Source organism: Pleurodeles waltl, chromosome 4_1 (genome assembly GCF_031143425.1).
Source record: "Pleurodeles waltl isolate 20211129_DDA chromosome 4_1, aPleWal1.hap1.20221129, whole genome shotgun sequence".
Classification (NCBI taxonomy): domain Eukaryota; kingdom Metazoa; phylum Chordata; class Amphibia; order Caudata; family Salamandridae; genus Pleurodeles; species Pleurodeles waltl.
The window spans coordinates 267941054-267963430 of record NC_090442.1 but is presented as its reverse complement, the minus strand read 5'-3'; the positions used below and the strand labels follow the sequence as shown (position 1 = coordinate 267963430).

Below are 22377 nucleotides of genomic sequence, written 5' to 3'. Positions count from 1 at the left end.
CATTATATACATGTAGATATACGTTTTCACTGAAAGGGTAAAGCTATAGTATATACTGCAAAGCAATTAATACAAAATATAACATTTTAAACATCACTTACCTGTCTCTGTCACCTTTAAGCCTAGTACATTGGGCTCGTTCTGTTACCGCTCCAGGATATCAGCTCAGTGGTGCATGGCCTGCTGCTGGGAGCAGAAGACCGCGGTGTGGTTCTTCCCCAGTGCAGGGTTTGCTCTGCAAGTCTGTAGCCCTTGCCGGACTGCCACCTGCTGCCACCATGAGGGGAGGTGGTGCTGTTCATAAAGCACCAACCTATTCACCTCATCTGACAAAAGGTGTGAGTGGTGCCTGCTGTGCACCGATGTCTGGGCCTTACAGTGGCCATCTCTTCCTTCTGTGGCACACTGCCTGCTTCTGCTATAGCTTTGTGTGGGGTTTTAAAAAAAAAAAAAAAAAAAAACAGTTAGAGAAGGGGCAAATGCAAATTATAGCACAAGGGTATGAAGAGTACATAAAAAAGTTTTGAAAAATGGGCGACATGGGCAGTATTCGGATGAATGGGTTGGATGAGCTGGAGAACAAAGCTATGAAGGAGCCGGCTTGGTTCAGAGTGACACTTCCTATATCAAAATGGCCACGCATGTGTCACGCACGCTTCATGCCATCTCACACTTTTTTTTTGGGGGGGGGCATCTGCTTGTCATTTTTTGCATGAGAGGCAAAGAGGTGCATATTGCGTAATTAGATGTAATTTTGTATAAGGTTTTGTGAATTTCAGATAATTATGCAAATGGTGATTACACGAATTTCGGACTCCTTACTTATGGCACAGAGGGAGTGATGAGTTTCCATCAGGAAACATAAAGCCCCCTTACTTAGTCCTCGTATTTAGAGCCAGTCCATGATTGCCTAGTGGTCAAGCACTGCTGAATTCAAGCAAATTGGTTAGGCCTGAATGGCTCAAACCTGAGGGATTATTGATGGGTCAGGTCTTACCCAGCCTTTATTCCTTTAAACGCGGCCCTAGTACGTCAGTTAAAAAAAAAATCAGAGATGATTAGGAACCATTCACAGTCCATGAGAACAAATCTCAGACGATCTCTGTAAAGAACACACTGGCTCCTAGCATTAACTAACTCATTGATGTGGCAGTGTAATACCGGCTCCTCTTCTTAACACACTTTCATAACCTTCAGGGGCATATTTAAGAAAAGTGGCTCTGCACACGTGTGCGCGTCATATTTAAAATACGGTGCACCACGGCGGTAGTTAGGGGACTAGCGTCAATTTTTTACGCTAATCCTGCAAAACTCATTGAGGCCCATTGTAATCAATGGTGTGCCTTCTTTTAACGCCTGCTCTTTAAAAGAGCTGGAAAACAAATTGTAATTTTTTCGGCCCCTCTAATGGTGGAACGCCCCCTTTGCATACATTATGCCATGCATTGCGCCACTTTGTAAAATGGCGTGGGGATTTTGGCCTCATTGTGCCACAGAAGCATTAAAAAAATACGCTAATGTGGCTCAAGGAGGTGCTAGGGGCTCTTAAATAGGCCCCTCAGTGCGCAATAATGCGGTCAGACTGACTCTGAGACACAGATTATGGATGGCATGCAGAGATCAAGCACCTGCACAAAGCTACCAGGGGGTTGTTAAATCTTACCAGAGGAGTCTGGTAAACGTGTGTATCCCTCCAGATCAGTTAAAATTGATGTCCGCGGCATGGTCAATGGTGGGGACTTTCAGAGTCTTGCATTTGTGTCGCTTTTTCCATTCACCTAGAGCTGATCCAGTGCCCCAGGAGCATTCTGTTCCAAATCGCTTTCGGGGACATAAGATTCTTCTTGTCTTCTAAGCACAGTCACCATCTCAGGACGAGAGGGTGGGATGGCAACTCAGAGTCCAAAGCAGCCTAGTGGAAGCATGCAGTGCGCTTTAAAGCCTGTTGTCTTCGCGCATGAAAGTACAACCCACCCCAAAATGCTACAACCCATGGAACCCCCAGATCTGCTTTCTCCATCCCAAAGTTCTTCCTTTGAAGGTTCTTCTTCCCCCACTTTGAGTTTAGTTTGTTTTTTGGGCGATTATTTTGCGGAGGACAGAATGTAAAGAGAGAAGACACATTACTCGAGACGGACCATCTTTCTCCAGCAGAGATGATTTAAACTTCGGTAGACAGCCTAGAATCAGGGTGGGAGTCACTTGACTGGGTGGGCCAGCAAGTCTTTGATACAATAGTGTTATGACTGTACGTCTCCGAACTGGATATGTATAACTATATAAAAATGACTTAATTGCTATACGCTGCTCAGTATAACATATTGGCAAATGACTGCATGCAACAAATCTGTCTCTGCTCCCCCGCAAAACGTCAAGTAATATGTATTTAAAGCTCTCGTGCGAAGTAATGTTCTAGCCTGACGCCGCTTGATGGCACAGTTCTGCATTTAGGGCGAGTTCGCTTCCATTTGACGCATTATATTGTTTATCTGAAGGCACATAAATGCACATTTCTGGTGTTCTTGATATGCCAATAAAGCGCCTGCCTGGCTCACATCTAGTGACATTTGCTGTGTGAGAAGACAGCACTGCGTTGACATTTAGTTGCGAATGTTACAAAAACTATCTGCTGTAAAAGGAAAAAAGTTTTAGATGTTAGCATCATTCCAAAAGGGAAACTGGCCCCATGCATTTAAGAGCAGCATACGGTGCACGACTGTGCTAAAAGAAATTTGGTGAACGCATGTAACAGTCCGCTACGTAATCGGGAGGTTAATTCAGCCAGGGTTTGCTAAGCAGGACAACGGTATGTAAGGTCGCAGGAAGGCAAGTGATGGATGGATGAATGATTGGAACGGATGGATGGGGTTGGAAGAGTGGATGAATGGGTTGGATGGATGGGATAGTTGGTTGGATGGATGGATGGATCAACCGCAGGAACTTGGAAGGATGAGAGAGGCAGGATGGATAAATAAATAAATGAAAGATAGCGTGGGATGAATAGCTTTACCGATGCAAAACATAATGGGTGGAGTAAAAGCAGGAAGGATGGATTGATGAAAGACAGGAAGAAGTAAACAACTGACTAAAGAAAGGAAGGAAGGAATATGTAATTATAATGATGTGACTATTTGAAATAGTATTTAAATTTATGAAAAACAAAATATATGATCTACTAAGTGACGTTAGATTGCAGGTTTCTAGGTGCATAACCTTCCGGTTATTAAAACATACTCCCATAAACCAGCCCAGCTCCTCAACTGGAAATAAGAGACTAGGAGACCTGCATTTGCTATGTATTCCCTTCAACAGTTTAAGCATCACAAAGTAAGCACGCTGGAGTTTAAGAAACTGAACAACCCGCTATTCTGCTATTGCGATGGGCCACTTTCCTATTGATGTGGGACCATGGTCACACAATCACGTGCTCATTGGGAATACGATCATGCGGTCAGATATATATTCTGGTGTGCCTTGGGTAAATAGGTTTGTTGTGGGGGATAAAGCTTAAGAACAAGAAATATTACAGTCATCTCTGGAATCCAGGATATTTACTTCCTGCTTCAAAACATTCAAATGAAGTACAATCATCAAAGTTCAGTTTAGACAGGGGACCATGTAACTGATTAACAAAATAGCTCTCAATGACTGGGGCCTTGGAATGTAAGGACAGATAGATATAGGATCAATAAGTAAGACTTGAGATCTATCTTTCAAGAATGATTTAAACTAATTCAGATCTTAGCTTTGGGACATCAATGAACAACAACTTGCCCAACAAAATACTATTAGGGGGTGTAGCTTCAGCAGGGTGTTTGGGGGTACTACACCCACATGAATTTGGGTACAGTTGCTTTCAGTCAGGTATGGTGAGGTGTCTGTCGGATTTCACCTAGGATTTTTACATACACACACAGACTAACAGACACACACTCTGTCTCCTTTATGTTTTGGAGTTCTTCAAAAATGTTAGTTAACAAAATATTTTGTTTTAAGTACCTCTAACAACCCTGCTCTCCTTTTCTACTGCCCTTTAAGCCTCCCTCATGTCCTGTTTCTCAGATAATGTATTTTACCATGATATGCAAGTGTGATTGTTGGGAAATCTGAAGCCCACTCTCCCCAATCTTACTGACTAAGCTATGGTACATTATATCAAAGGCCGTAAATAGGTTTCCTATTTTGATGAGTGCACATGACCAAAATAAGCTATTTTAGCCACATCCTATAGACTCGGGTTTCAAACTATTTAAACAGTGTTGTAACAAGGCTAGCACTACTTACATTAACCACCCAGCAAAAAAAAGATGATACTAGAATTGCTGTTTGCAGCTCTGACAGGTTGTATTGATTCAGAATTTGCAGTCTATTCCTCCTCCAAGTATTTAATAATGACTAACTAAAAATGGAACTAGTGGTTGACTAACTTATCCCCAGAACTATTCTATAGTAGTATGAGATTTAATTTGGGCAGTCTTTAACTTTACCGGTGGAAACTTGTTAAGGTTTAAAGCAATGTTGTGAAGTACAAATTGGGCAAAAAGCAAACACTCCAGTATGAATGTAGAACAGTGATACTCAACATATGGCTCGAGCGCCGCCTGCAGCCCTCCAGATCTTTACATACGGCCCCGTGGTCAACAGCAACTCTGGACTGCTGTTTGCTCGACTCAGCACTAATAATAAAATAGGCTAAATAAACAGGCCAGCATTTATTGAAAGGTTAATTGGTGTTAAAGAAAGGAAGTAACACAGGAGCCCTGCACCACTTACGTTTAAGGACACAGGGGGTCATTCTGACCCCGGCCGGCGGCGGAAGCCGCCGGCCTGGCTGGGACCGCCAGAATACCGCTGCGCGGTCAAAAGACCGCCGCGGGTATTCTGGGTTTCCCGCTGGGCTGGCGGGCGACCGCCAGAAGGCCGCCCGCCAGCCCAGCGGGAAACACCCTTCCATGAGGATGCCGGCTCCGAATGGAGCCGGCGGAGTGGAAGGGGTGCGACGGGTGCAGTTGCACCCGTCGCGATTTTCAGTGTCTGCATGGCAGACACTGAAAATCTTTGTGGGGCCCTGTTATGGGGGCCCCTGCAGTGCCCATGCCATTGGCATGGGCACTGCAGGGGCCCCCAGGGGCCCCACGACACCCCATACCGCCATTCTGTTCCTGGCGGCCAAACCCGCCAGGAACAGGATGGCGGTATGGGGGTCGGAATCCCCATGGCGGCGCAGCAAGCTGCGCCGCTATGGAGGATTCCCCAGGGCAGCGGGAAACCGGCGGTACACCGCCGGTTTTCAGTTTCTGACCGCGGCTGTACCGCCGCGGTCAGAATGCCCATGGGAGCACCGCCAGCCTGTTGGCGGTGCTCCCGCGGTCGTTGGCCCTGGCGGATTTTACCGCCAGGGTCAGAATGACCCCCACAGTCATTGTTAAACACATCTTGCAGCAAAAGTATAAAAATATGACAAAGTCTCTTCAAAATTCAAAAAATGTATTTAATTACCATGTAGAACCTTTCACCTTAGTGCATCAGATTATATCAGTGCATTGAGAAGTAATAATTTAAAGTGATAGGTTTCAAACATGAATTTGGAAACATTAATTCTTCTCCCCCTTTCTGACAACAATGCCAATAGTGAACTAAAGAGTCAAGTTAATTGTTATGTGCACTCTTTGGGTGGCCTGTGTTCCGTTTATACATAAACAACATTATAGTTTATTAAGTCAAACATAGGGGAAGGTTTTGTACAATGTGCATCCTGAAGTCATGTATTTCGAGGTCTTCTTAAATGTGATTATGAAGATAAAAGAAGAAAAGTGAAATTAAACAATTGCCTAGGACCACAAAATTTGGAAAACTGGAGAAGCCAGGTTTAATCACAGGTTTTCTGGTTTCACACTGATCAATTCAGCCTCGAGACGCATATGGTTTGCTTACCCTACACACACCTTACTGTCAATCCCCCATCTCGAACACCCTCGCCCATACGCCACACATGCTGGCATCAATGCAGCCCTCGGTCACACCACAGACCAAATATTTTGGTCCCTGGGGAAATATCCATGCTGTAGAGTCAAATAGGGACTGTATGTTCAGGGCAGTATTTAGCTTATCAGTTACTACAATCCATCTCCCATTTCTTGAATCCTGCTGTGAAATACAATGGATAATGTGGAGCAAAGAATTTCAAGCTCTCATTCTGTATGTTTGGTGTTGGAAATGGCCCATTTTGCAGGGTTATTCCCAAACTTTTCGCCTTCTTCCTCCTATTTTTTCTGATTTGTTTTTGCTGGTTTATGGTTTCTGCACACTTTACCACTGCTGATCAGTGCTAAAGTGCAAGTGCTCCCTATGTAAAATGTACTGGTGATTGGTTTATCCATGATTGGCACATTTGATTTACTAATACGTCCCTAGTAAAGTGCACTTTGTGTGCCCAGGGCCTGTAAATTAAATGCAACTAGTGGGCCTGCAACACTGATTGTGCAAACAGCACAAGTAGCCCTGTAAACATGTCTCAGGCCTGCACTGCACTGTCTGTGTGTGAAGTCTTGAACTACTATTTCAACCTGGCAAGTGTACCCACTTGCCAGGCACAAACCTTCCCTTTTACTACATTTAAGGCACCCCTAAGGTACTCCCTATGTAGCCCCAGGGGCAGGGTGCAGTGTAGGTCGGACATGTTCCAATGTGTTTTACATGTCCAGACAGTGAAATACTGCTGAATACGGATTTCACTGTTGCAAGGCCCATCTCTCTCATAGGTTAACATGGGGACTGCCTTTAAAAATCTGTTAACTGCAGTTCCCCATTTGGAGCAGATAGATATATGGCGTTTGGGGGTCTATAAACTCACAATTTAAAAATGCATCTTTTGGTAAAGTTGTTTTTTAGATTGTCAGTTTGAAAATGCCACTTTTAGAAAGTGGGCATTTTCTTGCTTAACTATTCTGTGCCTCTGCCTGCTTGCGTATTCCACATGTGGGTCAGACTGACAGTTGGACTGTTGTGAGTTTACTCTAGACAGTGACACAAAGGGAGCTTGGGTGTAGCCTGCATATCCTGATGAGTCTCCTGGGCTAGAGTGGGGAGGGAGGAGCTGTCATTTACACCTGAAAGGGCTGTGCCTGTCCTCACACAATGCTGTCTCAGGCTTCCTGGAGTGGGTCTGGGGTCAGGTCTGGGCAAGGTACGATCTTTTTAACAACAGAGACTTTCCTTTGAAGTCTGCCTACTTCAAAGGTAGCAAGGAGTATAAGTAGTGGACCCAAAACCCCAGATTTTTAGACCACTTCTGAATCAAGAAAAACCTCTGCCAAGGAGAAGAGCTGAGGAGCTGGAGGAGGAGTACTGCCCCTTTGTGCTGTGTGCTGGGTTGGCCTGCAGTTACTGCTTCTGCCTTAAAGAAGGCAAAGACTGGGCTTTGCTGTGTATTTTGCTTGTGAAGTTTCTCCAAGGGCTTGGAGTAGAGCTTACCTCCTGTTGGAAGTCTCAGGGATATCAAAGACTTCAGCTTCATCTGACTACAGCACTGGGAACTTTTGTGCTGCAACAGAAGAAAAACCACTGCAACGCTGTCAATGATTCTGCTGACTGCCCCACGTTGCACCGCAACCCTGGTCTCACCGTCGCCGCCACCTTACGCCGTCACTGAGCTGCTGCTTCCACCGTGACCTGTGGGCCCCGCGCTCCGCATCGCCTTGTTCATACTGCAGCCTTGGCATCCCTGGCGATGATGCTCCATGCAGAAACTGACGCTGCTGCCTGCACAATGGCCTGTGGACACTGCTTGATGAAGCACCGTTCTGTCCCACCCCGCAGCCCCGGTCCACTGATGCCAGCGCCATCGACTCCAGTGTCACCAACAGACGCCCCTGTCTGCACCGCAACCCGTGGCCACTGCATGGAGCCTGCCCCGTTCCTCACTACCGCCTTGGCCTACCGATGACAGAGCTTCAGCAACAACGATGCTGCTGCCTGCACCATGACCTGAAGACCCCGCACGTCGCACCGCTCAGCTTCACACTGCAGCCCTGGTCTCATTGGCGCTACAGGATGCCATCGTTGATGCTTGCACCGTGACCTGTGGACACCACACAACATTGTCCCACTTCGCAGCACAGCCCCGATGCTATCTACGCCAGTGCTCCTAACTTTGTCATCAGCTGGGAGTTCTATCTCAAACAAGTGTGATTTCAAAGGCCCGGCAACCCCTGTACCAACCTCCGGAACGGACGCCTGAACCTCTGCACTCCAGATCTCATTGCGACAATCACTACGTCCTGCATTTCCAAGCTACTGTTTACGAGTCTTAATGGCACCGTAGCTGGCCCGTGATGCCGCAGCCGGCCTGTACTGTAGGATTTGTTGTTCAGGACACCGTGATAGCCCCAGACAGAGCTATCGAACTGTATTTTTAAGTTAATTCTTGCAAAATGTATTATTGTATGTTGGATTTTTCTTATCTTAGTCTTGTTTTACACAGATAAATATTGGCTATCTTACTAAAACTGGTGTGGTGTCCTTTTGTAGTGTTTTCACTGTATTACTGTGTGTTATGTGCAAATGTTTTACTCATTGCTTATGAGATAAGCCTGACTGCTCGTGCAAAGCTACCAAAGGGGATGAGCAGCGGTTATCCTGAAAAGAGTGAGGGTCCCTACTTGGACAGGGGGCAAACCGACTGCCAACTAGAGACCCCATTTCTAACATTTGGTGAAATGAGATTTACATGGTATTGGTCTTACACAATGAGTCAAAACTTATTGTTTCTCCAGGTAATTTAGTAGGGTAAGGTGAATGGGGTTCTTACATCACTGACCCTTAATTCATTCAATACATTGCTTTGCACTCTGTTGCAAATATCAGTTATGGGTAAAACATATCATTTTAAACTAACAAAAGCACTTCAATTTACCAGTTATAGTTATTCCAAGTAACTATAACTTGTGCCCTAAACTACAACTTGTGCACTTGTAATGCAGTCTTGTCATCAATGATGTCATGTTATAAAAGATGTCATGGAACATGTCATGAGTGATGTAATATGTGAAGTAACTAGCAGAGCATGGTGAGGGTACCAGTCAACAGTCAGCCCTTTGCTTGAATTATATATATATATATATTTCCAACTGGCAGACACCAGTAGGTAGTAATAGTTAGCACCTAGTTTCTATAGGAAAAGTGTTTTCTGTTTTCTCAATAACTTTGGCACCGTTTGTCAGTAGCCTGAAATGCTGCGTAACTATTACTAGCACCCCCACCATGCACAGTTATCTCATCAGTAATCTGACTAATGTTGAATTGATATTTATAATGATGTTATAAAAGATGTCATGAGTGCTGTAATATCTGTGTTAATTAGCAGTGCATGGCAAGGTCGTGAGTTATAGTTACCTTAGGGCACAAGTTGTAGTTACATAAGGTAACTATAACTGCTGAATTTCTATGGTGTTGTGTATGTAAATTCAGATCCTAACTAGAACGTCTCTGTAACTGTTGTTTTCTCAATAGAAAAAAAAAATATATATATATATACTCACTCAAAAAACAAAGGTTGAAGTGACTTTAGTTAGGTTATTATGTCAGTGACAACATTAACATTTTGAACTAAAAAACACAGAAATTCACCAGTTATAGTTATGTTGTATTATATTGATTTGCATAGTGTTCTAATCACATGAGAGGGTATCCAGGCACTAGGCCCTATGTGTGGGTGTGTGGTCCCCAAGTTGCTTATACAAATAGCCAGGTCTTCAGCTTCTTGTGGAAGGAGTAGCCTCTGGTGTATTGAGGGAGGGAGGTCCATGTCTGAGGTGCAATGTAGAAAATGTGGAACTTGCCCCCCAACATGCTCTGATTATGACCTCACATATTACATATCATAAATGATGCCATAGAACATGTCATGAGTGAAGAAATATGTGAGGTCATAAGTAGTGCATGGTGGGGCACAAGTTATAGTTAGCTCTGCTAACTAAATCCGGTGAATTTCTGTGGCCGAGTTCAAAACGTTAATGTTGTCACTAACATATTCACCGAATTATAACTTTACTTTAAACGTAGGTTTTTTCAGTACATTTCTAGCATTTGGTTTTTTTAAACAAAAGCAGATATTTTAATAATTCCTAACCATAATGGTACTTTAACCTTTGGTTTTGTCTAGTGCATACTCTACACTTCAGCTCCATAAAGGATCATGAGGTAATATCTCCAGTGACTTTGTGTATGTGTAATTTTGTCAATGTGACTGTTCCTGAGCATCTTCCTACAATCAGTGACAAAAATAATCCTCATATAGAGACAATGATAAGACTACAGATGAAGACTTGACTCTACACCTAATTGTATGAAAGTAAGTGCTTCTTTGTTTGGTGATGATGTCCTCATGTTTCTCTGCATCAAGAACGCACCCTCAAAGTCTGCGGGAAACATGCTTGGGTCCCTTTGGTAGGCCGAGCCTAGAAAATGGCAGGAACACCATTGCATACTACTAACATGGTAGGGGCGTGGCAAAACAGGCTGAGTTTGTGGATGTTTTGGTGTCTTTGCATACCAAGCAGCAATTTAGATGGAGAACCATGCACTGTGTTTTCCGACCAGGAAATGTCAAGAAAGAACCCACTTATCTTGGACAGTCACTACAGAAGAGAATGCTGGCCAATAAATCAACTATGCCTTTACCTCTTTCAAGGATTTTGATATGTTTTTCAATTAGCAATTGTAGAAAATATACACTTGCTTTGGCCAAGCACAAGAATTTAACTTGATTTCTCCTTCACAGAAGTGGAGCTTCAACTGGGACATCTGCTATGTTCATATTTGTAAATACTTTGCTTTGAGGCTTAATTTCTGTGTAATGAGCATCAAGGCGAGAATGAAACCATGCCTATGTATTTATCCATGAAAGGTCCACAGTTTTGCAATGATAGGGGCACAGGGAGGAGGGGTCCAGCTCCCGGGTCCCTGCAGCACCAGTCAGCTCACCATATGCTGCAGGTGCCAGCAGTGCTCTCGCCCCAATGGAGCAGCGATTTATGCTGCTTCCTCTTGGCTGCAGTAATCTTTTGTTCTATTTCTATACCCTCATCAATGCAGACAGAAAAACTGAAGACAATTGTGCTCCCAGCCGGATGGAGCATTTTGAAGCTCCCTCCAATGGGAGCTGACTTTGTGTTTGCTCCTGTTTAGTGGTAGATTTACAGATGCTTCCAACAGGCTGGGGCAATCACAAGTTTCCCTGCACATGTGAGTGGGGAAAGTGCTGTGTCCTGGGGTGGGCTCAGGGATGGGGTCATCAGGGCTAGTAAAGGCTCAGGGAGGGGAGCTGGGTGGCTCCACTACCTTTAAAATATACATTGGGGCCTGAGGGACGGGGTCCCCAGGGACAAATACGCCTCAGAGAAGGAGATCATGCACCCCCAACCCAAATTTCTTAAATTGCGACCCAGGGGATGGGGTCCCTGGGTAGAAAACAGCTCAGGGTTGAGGCCACGTGCAATGCAGCCCGTGGTTACTTTTGCTGCAATTCCTCTGGAGTCCCACAAGATTGTGTTAAATATTGCTGAACTTTTACATTTTTGGCCCCAACGGGTCCTTCTGGGATCTCCCTATGGCGCTTAGGGCGGCAGAGTATCCCTGCCCTCTTATATAATTTTTTATTACAAGTTAAGCACAGAGGACTAAGTCCCTGTGTCCTCTAATGGCTGTCAGCAATGTTATTTTCATGTTGCTGGCAGCCAGTCAGAGCTATTGTTCCCACAGGAGTCTAACTCCCATAGGAACAAGATGGCCCAAGGGTAAAAAACAATGGGCCTGATTACAACTTTGGAGGACGGTGTTAATCCGTCCCAAATGTGACGGATATACCACCTACCGTATTACGAGTTCCATAGGATATAATGGACTCGTAATACGGTAGGTGGTAAATCCGTCACATTTGGGACGGATTAACACCGTCCTCCAAAGTTGTAATCAGGCCCAATGTTTCCTGGGACGATCAGAATGCTCTATTTTTTAAAGTTGGGTTTGAGGGACTCTTGTAGGACTCCCTCGAACCCAACCATCCAGATATACAAATATTTAGTAACCTTAATTTCTCAAAAACTACTGAACATATTTACACAAAATCGCAGAAAGCACATTTCTGTACTAAGATCCTGCTTCCTGCCAAATTCAATGTAATTCCGTTCAGCAGCTTTTTGCGGTAGCCTTATCTAAAAAAGTGTATGGAAGATGGATGAGAATTTTGCATTTTGGGACCCCTGATTCTTTTCAGCCCCCACTCGATGGATCATCACGAACCTTTTCATGCACTAAGTAGGCAAAAAAGAGCATTGTTTGGGAAAGTTTTGTGGAGCTTCCTCAAGCAGAGTCAAAGTTATTAGCAATACAATTAAATAATTTCCTATGGAAACTCTGAACTAACTATAATATATCTACTAGGAGGCCAATTAAGAGCATCAATTTGGATATGTATGGGAGCATGTCTTAAGAAATAGGAATCGGTTTCCAAACGTAGGATGATGAGTCAACAAGTAATATCATCAGCTGCAATGTGGGAGGACCACTCCTACTTAATATGTCGGTCAACATATTCACGAAGTTGAAGAAGTCCCTATTAAGTTAATAGAGCCCATAACCTTCCTACCTTGCAATAATTGGAACTGGAAGTTTATCGTCTGGGGTAGTTTCATGAGTGAATGCTTTTAACCTGGTCATTATCTGACCTATTTCCAGGATGTCTTTGTTCAATTTTCTGGACAGGGAGTTGCTGAATGAAGGATCTGTCTCCCCTTCTGGTATTGTGTGGATGACACAAGGGTTCTTGATGTGTGAACTTCTCTCAATCAACACAGAAAGCAGAAATTGAATATGCAGGCCACCAAACTTTTACATCAGAAGATACACATCATTCACAAACTTTTGAGATACTAATCAGTCAGTTCAGCTCAGAGACACATCAACTGCTCACCTCTGGTTGGTCTTCAGCACGATACATGTTCATGCCAGACTTCAAAGCCCTGCCCCTTCATAGTGTTAGTTGGGAATGTATTGGGCATATTTTGATTCAGAATTCTTTAGTCTCCTACAGCAGCATACCATTCCCATTGAAAAACATTGCTAATTTTCAAATCTATACAACTATAGGTTATGAGGTCAGCAAACCTTTTTTAGCACCACAATTATTTGTGATGTGAATTATGATTTAGATTTTTCACCTAGAATCGAATTGATTGAAAAGGGATACTACCTTAGCACCATGTCACAAGGAGCAGAAGAGGCACATGTTCAGAAGTATTTACAAGATACAGAACATTTGACTGTCACCTCAGAAGCATTGGAAAGAAACTGACAAAACTTTTTGCTTTCTCTATTGAGTTCTGCCTCCCCTTACCTGGAAATAGAGGAGAAGCGGGGAACAGTAAACACAGCTCTAAAGAAATATCTTGTACAGCGTGCAAACTGTACTGTTCAAAAAACAAAGACAATGATCCTTGTAGACCAGATAAAACATCTGAATAGAACAAACAAGGAAAATGTATAATATTTAAAGATATTTAGTTTTACTAACTACTGAAGGAAGAAACATTCGATAAGGCAACCTGGATGCTACATGTATTGCATCCAGATATACACGCATTGCACCACTTGTTTGCTGTTGAGAAATTTAATTTAAAAAAATGTCAAGAACATACGGTTATAGGAGAGTTTGATGCCATTATTTAAAAATGCTTAATTGAAGTACTGCATGAACTAAACTTTACATAAACACGCAATAGGATGTATTTTTCAATAACATCATTTATTTTGTATTTTTCGTGTAGCATTGTTTTATTCACAACTGTTATTTTTGTAATATAACAATGCCAAAAATGTTAATGCATTTACATACTTTATAGATCATACTTCAAGTAAGCATTATGTTATCTTGCATAATGGGTTGTTTTTAGTTGGGAAGCTTTCTTCATTCAGCAAATAGCCCCTGCTAGCTGCTGCTGGGTGTGATCACAATGCACTTGATGCACTACAATGAAAGCATCCATAGAAAGGTGGAATAACACACCTTTCAGCGAAGGTATAACTTTGGGAATGAAAGCGTCATTTTTGTTGATCCCAGATGTGAATGACACAGTTTTATAGCAGTGGCTGAAGGACTGACCCCAGGCATCCAATAGTTGAGTGGAGCTGGTACAAAGCCGCCTTCTTTCTAAGTGAGAAAAGAGAAGTCTGTTATGTGTCATGGCAACCATACTGGAAGGGTAGCTTCCTTAGTTTAATTTCTATTTCTATGTAGCTTTTTATAAACAGAAATATTATTTCATTGAAAAAGAAGAGCCTTCAAATATTGTAGTGCATTTATATACTTATTTACATCCTACTTCAAGTAACCATTGTTCATTACATGGATTATGTTGCTTTTAGAAAAGGAAGCATTCCTTTCAAGATGATGTCCACATTGAAAACACTGGTCGCTTCCAGCTGCTGATGCTTCTGAGAAAAATGCATCTTAGTTGTTGCAATAGATACTGTCTTTATGAACTGAAGAAAGCACCTAATGCCCAATAAGAGAAAAGCAGCAGCATAATGCAGAGAGTGACATTCTTCACTGTGCAGGATGTGAATGACTTGAAGAACCAGCAACTCTAAGTGTACCTGCTCAAAGCTAATGTCCTTGGCTGTGCCAAGCCTGAAACAGCACACAATTTCTAATAAATATGTTATGACATTTATTACTAATGTAAATGAATTTACTTTTTTTTTTTTTTTAAATAGATACAGCTTGTTTTGTGGTCCCTAGATCAAATAGTTTCACTGTTCCTAAAATTTAGCATATTGATGTAGTTGTCCAAAAATGCAGTGGTTTGTTAATGTTATTGTGGTGCTATGAAGGTAAGCAGGTGCTTGTTTTGTGAAATTCCCAAAATTACATAATTATTGCCGGCACTGGGATAGTGTTCACTAGCTGTCAGAGATCAGACCAAACTACATCAATATATCTGGAGCAGGACATGTAATTCAACAAACAACAAATGACACAAGGGTTGATCCATTTGACTTCACAACCAATACCTGGTATGCCGGTTTAAGATCTTCAAAGAGCTGCGGTGAAAAGCCCCCCAATGGAGAACCATCACTAGAGCAAGAGCAATCTGTTCACTCTTATGAGTTGGCTATCACTCAAGGGGATTACACCCACAGCTCCCTAATTCCCAGTATTTGTCAAATACAAGCTCAGCATTGAAATTGGGTAATGTTGTTTAGCAGCTGAAATAGCACAAGTTGTTGAATCATCCAGGTATATGAGATTGAGAAGGTAAGTGCAGTCAATCAGATAACAATTGAGTATATTTATAAGAAATACGGCTGGGAGTACAGTCCAGTTCTGAAACTGAAACCACACTCAACAAGGCTCTTACAAACAGCGTCTTTTATAGTCTTAGTCGACGTTTAAATTCCACCTCCTTCATAGTACTTACAATTAACAAAGGCAATTATTCTTCAATAAACATCTGGCTGCTTGTTACAAAAATGCAGCTGTAACATATATAATATACGTATACATCTTCTAACGTTTTCAGTGTCCTTCGATCTTACCCTATGAACTCTATCAATATGTCCTCCCTACATGTCTACCAGGCTTTGAAGTTTTACGGTCTGTTTCCCACTCCCTGCCATCCGTGAAACACAAACATTTAGTGCTGTGTCTTCTTTTCAGGCCTGTCATGATTTGCCCTTTCTCCTAACCCTAGTATCAGAAAGTGGCTCAGACTCTCCTCTGTGTATGTGTCCTTCTAAATTATCTGTGGTATGTGGAGTCCAACTTTAACTGCTTTGCCCTGCACCTTGCCTCTTCCTTCATTTTCCTTCCTGTCCTTGCACTCCAGTCTAACATCGCACCCAGATTGAGGCCTGTATTTCTCTTGTACAATGCACACTTCTTCACGTTTCCCTTCTAAGTCGTGTGTTGACCAGAGTAAGCCTTCTCTATTTTCTTGAGGCCTATTACATAAGCCACTCACAGATTTTTATTTTTATTTCATCTCTGTTGGAAAATGGATTGTTAGTAAAGGCAGGTTGATACCTACACTTAGTAACAGGCCACAATCCCACACTAGGTCCATTCAAGGTCTCAATAAATTAATCCTTGCTCAACCCTTGGAAGCTTGACCTGCGAGCAGTTAGGCTTAATTTAGGAGACAGGTGTGTAAAGCATTTAATGTCAACAAAACATTAAATAAGTAATACACAACACACAATAACAATCCAACACCAATTTATAAATATAGGAAATATCTTTATCTGTAAAATGACACCAAAACAACAAAAATCCAATGTAGGGAGTCAGAGATATGAATTTTTTTAAAGATTAAGTGTAAAAATATGCTTTCTAGTGCCTAAAAACAAAAAGTGCCAACCGGAGATATCTTTGACTTAGGGCCTTTTTACGAACCTGGCAGTCTCATGATCTCCAGGATTACAATGGCAGTCAGACCAGCGCCATACTACGATCACCACGGTTGCATCACTTTCGGCCTGCCAGCATCCGCCAAGACTAGTCGGCCTGGAGTTCTGGAGGTCGTTGTGGTCCTAATTGCCAGGGCAGCACAGCAAGCAGTGATGCCCTGGGGATTACGACTTTGTTCTCCGCCAGCAGTTTCATGGAGGTAGTGCAGGGGCCCCCTTGGCCAGCATCTTCAGAATATTCACTGTCTGCTTTACAGACAGTGAGAATTGCAAGGGTGCTGGTGCACCCTACACACTACAGCATTGCCACCAGCTCTATTATGAGCCGGAGACAATGCTGTAGGACGTTTCCTGCTGGGCCAGCGGGTGGAAACTGAGGTTTCCGCCCAGTGACCCAGAGGGAAACTCGTATAGGGCCTGGCGGGGGGAAGCCACAATGGCAGCATTCTCCCTGTCGGGATTTCAGTGGATGGGCTTTTCCGTCTGCCAAAGATGTAAAAAAAGCCCTTAGCCACTTTTTTGGAGCTTTTTCTCTCATCGTTGATCGAGGCACCTCTTCAGGCTGACTTGCATTGCGACATCGTTGACTTGGCTCAGCGCAATGTCACAGTCAACTCCTGGAAGTCTCATCAATGGAGAAAAGCTCCAGAGCCTCAGCAGGATGAACCTGAAATTCTGCCCGGGTCGCGGTTCAACATCGCCGGCTTAACTCTCATCGACAGGTCAGTCACCTTATGGAGCTTTTTCACAAAGTTGCTCCAAAATTCTGCAAATTTCTGAATCTTCTTCCAGAAGTCTTTTTGGGTCCTTGAAGTGTCCACAAACTTGATAAAAGGTTTCAGAATCTCTGAGTTGCTAATTGGAAGTCAGGACTACATTTCCCAGAATGCACCTGGTCAGAATCCTCAAATGGCCACTGGAGGCTGGTCAGCTGGGCTCTTCTTACAGGACTTGATGCTGGGGGCTCTGGTCAGATCATTTGTACCTGTAGCTTACAGGACATCCACTCCTGGAGTTGCAGAAGCAAGGCAAGGTCCTTTTCTTGGTGAAACCCAAAGTGTGCAGCTAATGCAGTCCTTATGGGTGAAGTCCTTCAGGTGCCGACCAGGGGTTGAGCTGGGCAGTCCTCCTTCTCCAGTATCTCTTCCAGCAGGAAACTGCTGGGTAGCTCTGCCATATTTATCCTTTCTGCTGGGTTGGTAAGCATGGGGGCACCCCTGACCAATGGGGTGCAGGGTGCCACCCTCTCGGGTGGCCACTTCCTGCAAAGTGTGGCTAAGCTCACCCACGGGTGTCAATAGGTTTCCGTACATACCCCTTCCTGACCCTCTCCTAATGTAATTACTGGCAATCCCCATCTGGCTGGGGGAGCAGGAAATGGGAGAGACCTAGTTTGTGTCCCAGGTGACTTTCACCCCTTTGAGAACCAGTTTAGCCGCTCTAGTCTCCCCTTCCTGCTCGGCCATGTGCAGCAGCAGTTCTCCTCCCACAAGATGCTTCCTTTGTTTCAGCCCAGGCCATTTGACATCTCACCGAGGTACCTTGGCTCAGGCTGCAGCTGGTGAAAGACTGCTCTCTCCCCACCCGCAATTAAGTCATTACATTGTCAATTCTCTGACCTGCACTACACATCTGTATCTGCCAGCCAACTCAGTATTTCATGGTACAGAATGTTTCACCCACAGGATGTCCATCACTAGGATGTCTGTTCTGCAGTCAAGAGGGCATGGTTTATCTTTGCCTGTAGTACAGTCAGAATTATTTGCCTGCCTTTGCAAGAGCAAAGAATATACTTCCCACACTCCAAGCCCCAGCCTAAAATGCAAAGAAAGGCTAATACTACAAGTCCTCATTTACGTGCCCTAATGCACAAAAGAGGTTCATCCATTCTTCGTCTATGAAAAACTATGTTGATACATAAGGTCCTGACCAACTACAGGTTTAAATATGTACTCCTTACACTGGAATATTTATGAAGAAATGAAGGAAAGGACTCTATCTGGTTCTTCTTGAGCTGGCTAAAACTGATTTGGACAAGATATAAAATAGTCCCATTAGCATATCATATAATACATTATTTTGCCTACTTTGCATGCCCGTTTTCACTCTCTAGGAGTCTCTTGTCACTACCTAAATGGCCTAACTCTCAATTAAAGAACACTAGGTTCAGAAATACTTTGAAAGCTTCTCTTCTGTCTGCCCATCCACTCCTCTTTAGTACTTATCTTTTCTCTCCCTATGGGTAAAAACGAATAACGTCTTGCAAAGCAGGTTTTCGTGGCCAGTTTAGACAGGGGGCTCAGGCACAATTGAGAAATAGAGGTTTATTTCTGACAGTGAGTCCCCTCACTATACAAGCTGGATGTAAGTGAGTCAGTCAAAACGTGTATTTCAGATAACCATGCATACAACTCACAGCATCAAGGAGACTACATACTGAAACCAGCCACCAATTGAAACTGTTACATAAAATGTTACATTCCTAGTCAATTTACTATTTATAGGAAAATTATTAGCATTAATGGTGTCTAAACGCAAGATGAATGACTTTGAAATTACCCCCACTTTCCACTTGTGCATGAAGTAGATACAAATAGCTGAATAAACTTCTCGGCAAATTACAAAAATGTCCTTAGGGCAATTTATTAATTGAAGACACAAACTCTTTGTTTTAAAGCCTCTGTCCCAATTGCACTCTTCAAAGGTCATAGAAAAAGAGTATGCATTTTGCCCTGACAGGGAACAGGTTTATATAAAACAGAGAAGTTCTGGAGTTAGACTCAGAAGTCTACATTAACATAAGCTATATTTTGGGTGATCAAAAAGAAACTTTTATGGGGGAATAGCACAAACAAAGCATTTCCAACAATAGAGTAGAAATTTTATTTAAAGAGTAAAGATGCTTTCTAAAGATGGATTGGTTGTTTGTATACATTATAGCTTTCTGATAAGAGCCAACCACCTTATTTTTAATCAGTGGTAGTGGTAAAATGACCCTTGTTACATATATAACAACATTCACTATAATGGGTGGTGTTATCATACGTCTAACACTAAAACCCAGGCAGATACAAATTACAGAAGCTACATTATTTCTGCCCAGCAGGTGATAAAAATCGGGCAAATGGCATATTTTCCTATTTGGTCCTCTCCTGGATCCCAGTCTCAGGGACTTATCCACAGTTAACTCCCTTCTTTCCCCACTTTATAAATCGCTTAACTAAATCTGCTCTCTTTGCACCAAATGCTGCCTTTTTTCTTTCTTCAAAAAAATCTGTGTTATCAAGTTGACCTTCACTGTTCACATTTCAGCTCACACCCCCCACCCCATTCATTTCTTCTCCATCTGGCACCATCTATTCTGCTGGTCATACCTCTCATAGAGTTAAAGCTTTTATTTAAAAGTTTCAAATCTTTTTGCACACCATCTGAAAGCAATCAGTTCGAAACTACCAAAGCTTCTCATCCAATGTTCTGCCTTGCTTGACCACTCTATTTCATTATGCCATCAACTCTGACATCATCCTAATGTTTGCATCAACAGTGGTCTTATCACTATTAAACACAATACTGCTGATCCTCGTGCCCGTGTAGCTATTATCGAATTTCCAAACTTCTTATCTTTTGTTAAATTTGGATTCACCTTGGTTGCAATTGCCCTACTTCTTTTCTCTTACCACAAGCAGCCTATTTAATTCCCTTTAAACAGACTTTCCTCCAAAGAAACAGTCTTCTTGTGTTGTATCCTATCCCACAACAACCATGTCTCTTACATTTGATACTGTTGACGACTCCACTCTGCCATTCACATTTTTCACTCTAAGTATCCAGCGACAAAAAACTTTATTGGTTCTCCTCCTGTATTTACAGCATATGTTTCTCTATTTTATGGTGCTCTTCACTCAAATCACTACCTCCTATATCTGTCAGTTGATGTCTCACAAGCCACAGATCTTGGCTTCCAATTATTCTCTCTTTAGACTATGTCACATACCTCACTACCTTTTCATTTGTTTTCATGTCATCTCTGTGCCGATGACATGCAAATATTATCTTCCTTTTTGTATTTCACCCTTCACCTTCCTGATCAGGTATCTAACTCACAGCAAAACAAGGCAGGAAGACACTAAACTCTCCCATACTAAACTTTGTATTCCTCTGTAAAATCAGCTTCCACATCCCATTTACACCCAATACTCTTTCCCTCAATTGTTCTTTCCAAAAATCTTAACCTCAAAACCTTGTCATATTCTTCACTCCTACAATGTGCTTGCAATTCTTTCTAACTGCCACGTCTACTAATGACAGACATCAAGTAATATATACTTGCAGAATACACTGTAACATCCCCTTCCACACATCCCCTTCAACAGCTGATACACTAATCCCCATGTCTGTTGTCAGGAATTACCCTGTTCTAGCAGTGTAAAGGTAGGTCTACTGCTGCGGTTATTCTCACATTGGATAAAGAAGTGAACTGCACCTTAACTACTCTATACATCTTTTGTACTTTTAGACAAAGTCAGAGCTTTCTTTGAAGGCAATAGATTAGTCTCCAACTACTCAGCTGAGATCCTCTTCAGCTGTACACTTCCATGCACCCCTTGTAGTACTAAGTACACTACGGAGCACACCCAAATGTTCTTGGACAACCTCAAAGTCCCAGTGATTCAACGTACTAGGACATCTTCACTGGAACTCACTTTCCAGTGAATTACACTCAGTCACTTAACTCCCCATATTCACAATCCAGCAGCCATGTCACCTTTTAGGTCATGCTCCCTGTAACTATTTCAATGAGTAAATTCGAGTTACATGTATGTAAAGTGCTGTTCTCTGACTTAGATACTGTTGGAAAATGGATTATTGGTAAAAGACAGGTAAGTACCTACACTTAGCAGTAGGCCACTGACCTCCACTTAAGTCTCAATAAATTAAAGCCAGCTCAACCCTTGGTAGCTTGGCAACGAGCAACAAGGCTTAACTTAAGAGACAAATGTGTAAAGCATTTAAAAATCACAAAACAGTAAATAAGTAAAACACAAAACAAAATAAAAATCCAACACCAATTTATAAAAATAGATTATATTTATATCTTTAAAATGACACCAAAATGATTAAAATCAGATAAGGGGAAACCAGAGATATACATTTTTAAAGAATTAATGCTTTCTAGCACATAGAAGCAACTAGCGCTCAAAAGGTTAATAAAAAAGGTCACACTGTAAAGGAACAAAGTCCAGAGTTCAGGCCACCCACAAGGTAACACTGTCACACTTACTTTTAGAAGTGTTTCTTGATTCAGGAAAGTGGTCCACAGCACCAGCCAGGCTCTGGTTTGCCTCTTGGGGTCTGGGACTACAACTCCTACAATGCACCTCTTCAACCTATGGAGTTGCTCCAAACATCTCCAAACTTTTGGATCTTTTTCCAGAGGTCCTTTATGGGTCCTTGAAGTGTCCACAAATTGATCCAAGTTTCCAGAAGCTCCAAGTTGCTCCTTGGGAGTTGGGACTACAGTTCCCAGAATGCACCTGGTCAGAATCCTCAAATGGCCACTGGGCGCTGGTCAGCTGGGCTCTGCATGCAGGACTTGATGCAGGGGACCCTGGGCATCTCCTTTGTACCTGTAGCAAACAGGGAGTCAGTTCTTGAAGCAGTAGAAGACAGGCAAAGTTCTTTTAGTGGTGAAGCCCAAGTGTGCAGCTGGTGCAGTCCTTCAGAGTATAGTGTCCAGGTGCAGGTCCAGCAGGGCAGTCCTTCTTCTTCTGACATTCTTCCTTGTTGGGATCTGACAGGGAACTGAGGTGTGGGTGCAGGTCTGCCAGTTTTATCCTTGCTCAAGGGTGAAAAACAGGGGGGTCCTGGTTATCCAATCAGGTGTAGGGTCCTTCTCCCTGTGATGACCACTTC

General features: G+C 42.8%; 1 protein-coding gene across 4 annotated transcripts in view; it reads right to left on the bottom strand.

Annotated features, from left to right (window-relative positions):
- Positions 1–22377, bottom strand: part of SHISAL1 (shisa like 1) — a 644593-nt gene that overhangs the window by 108766 nt on the left and 513450 nt on the right. The window contains exon 5 of one of the 4 annotated variants that reach the window (XM_069228282.1): positions 13917–14206. The exons of the other annotated variants lie outside the window; for them this stretch is intronic. Within the exon in view, the coding sequence (XP_069084383.1) occupies position 14206 (1 nt within the window). The 3' untranslated portion in view covers positions 13917–14205. Of the gene's footprint in view, positions 1–13916; positions 14207–22377 lie in introns of those variants that run through there. 4 annotated transcript variants of the gene reach the window in all.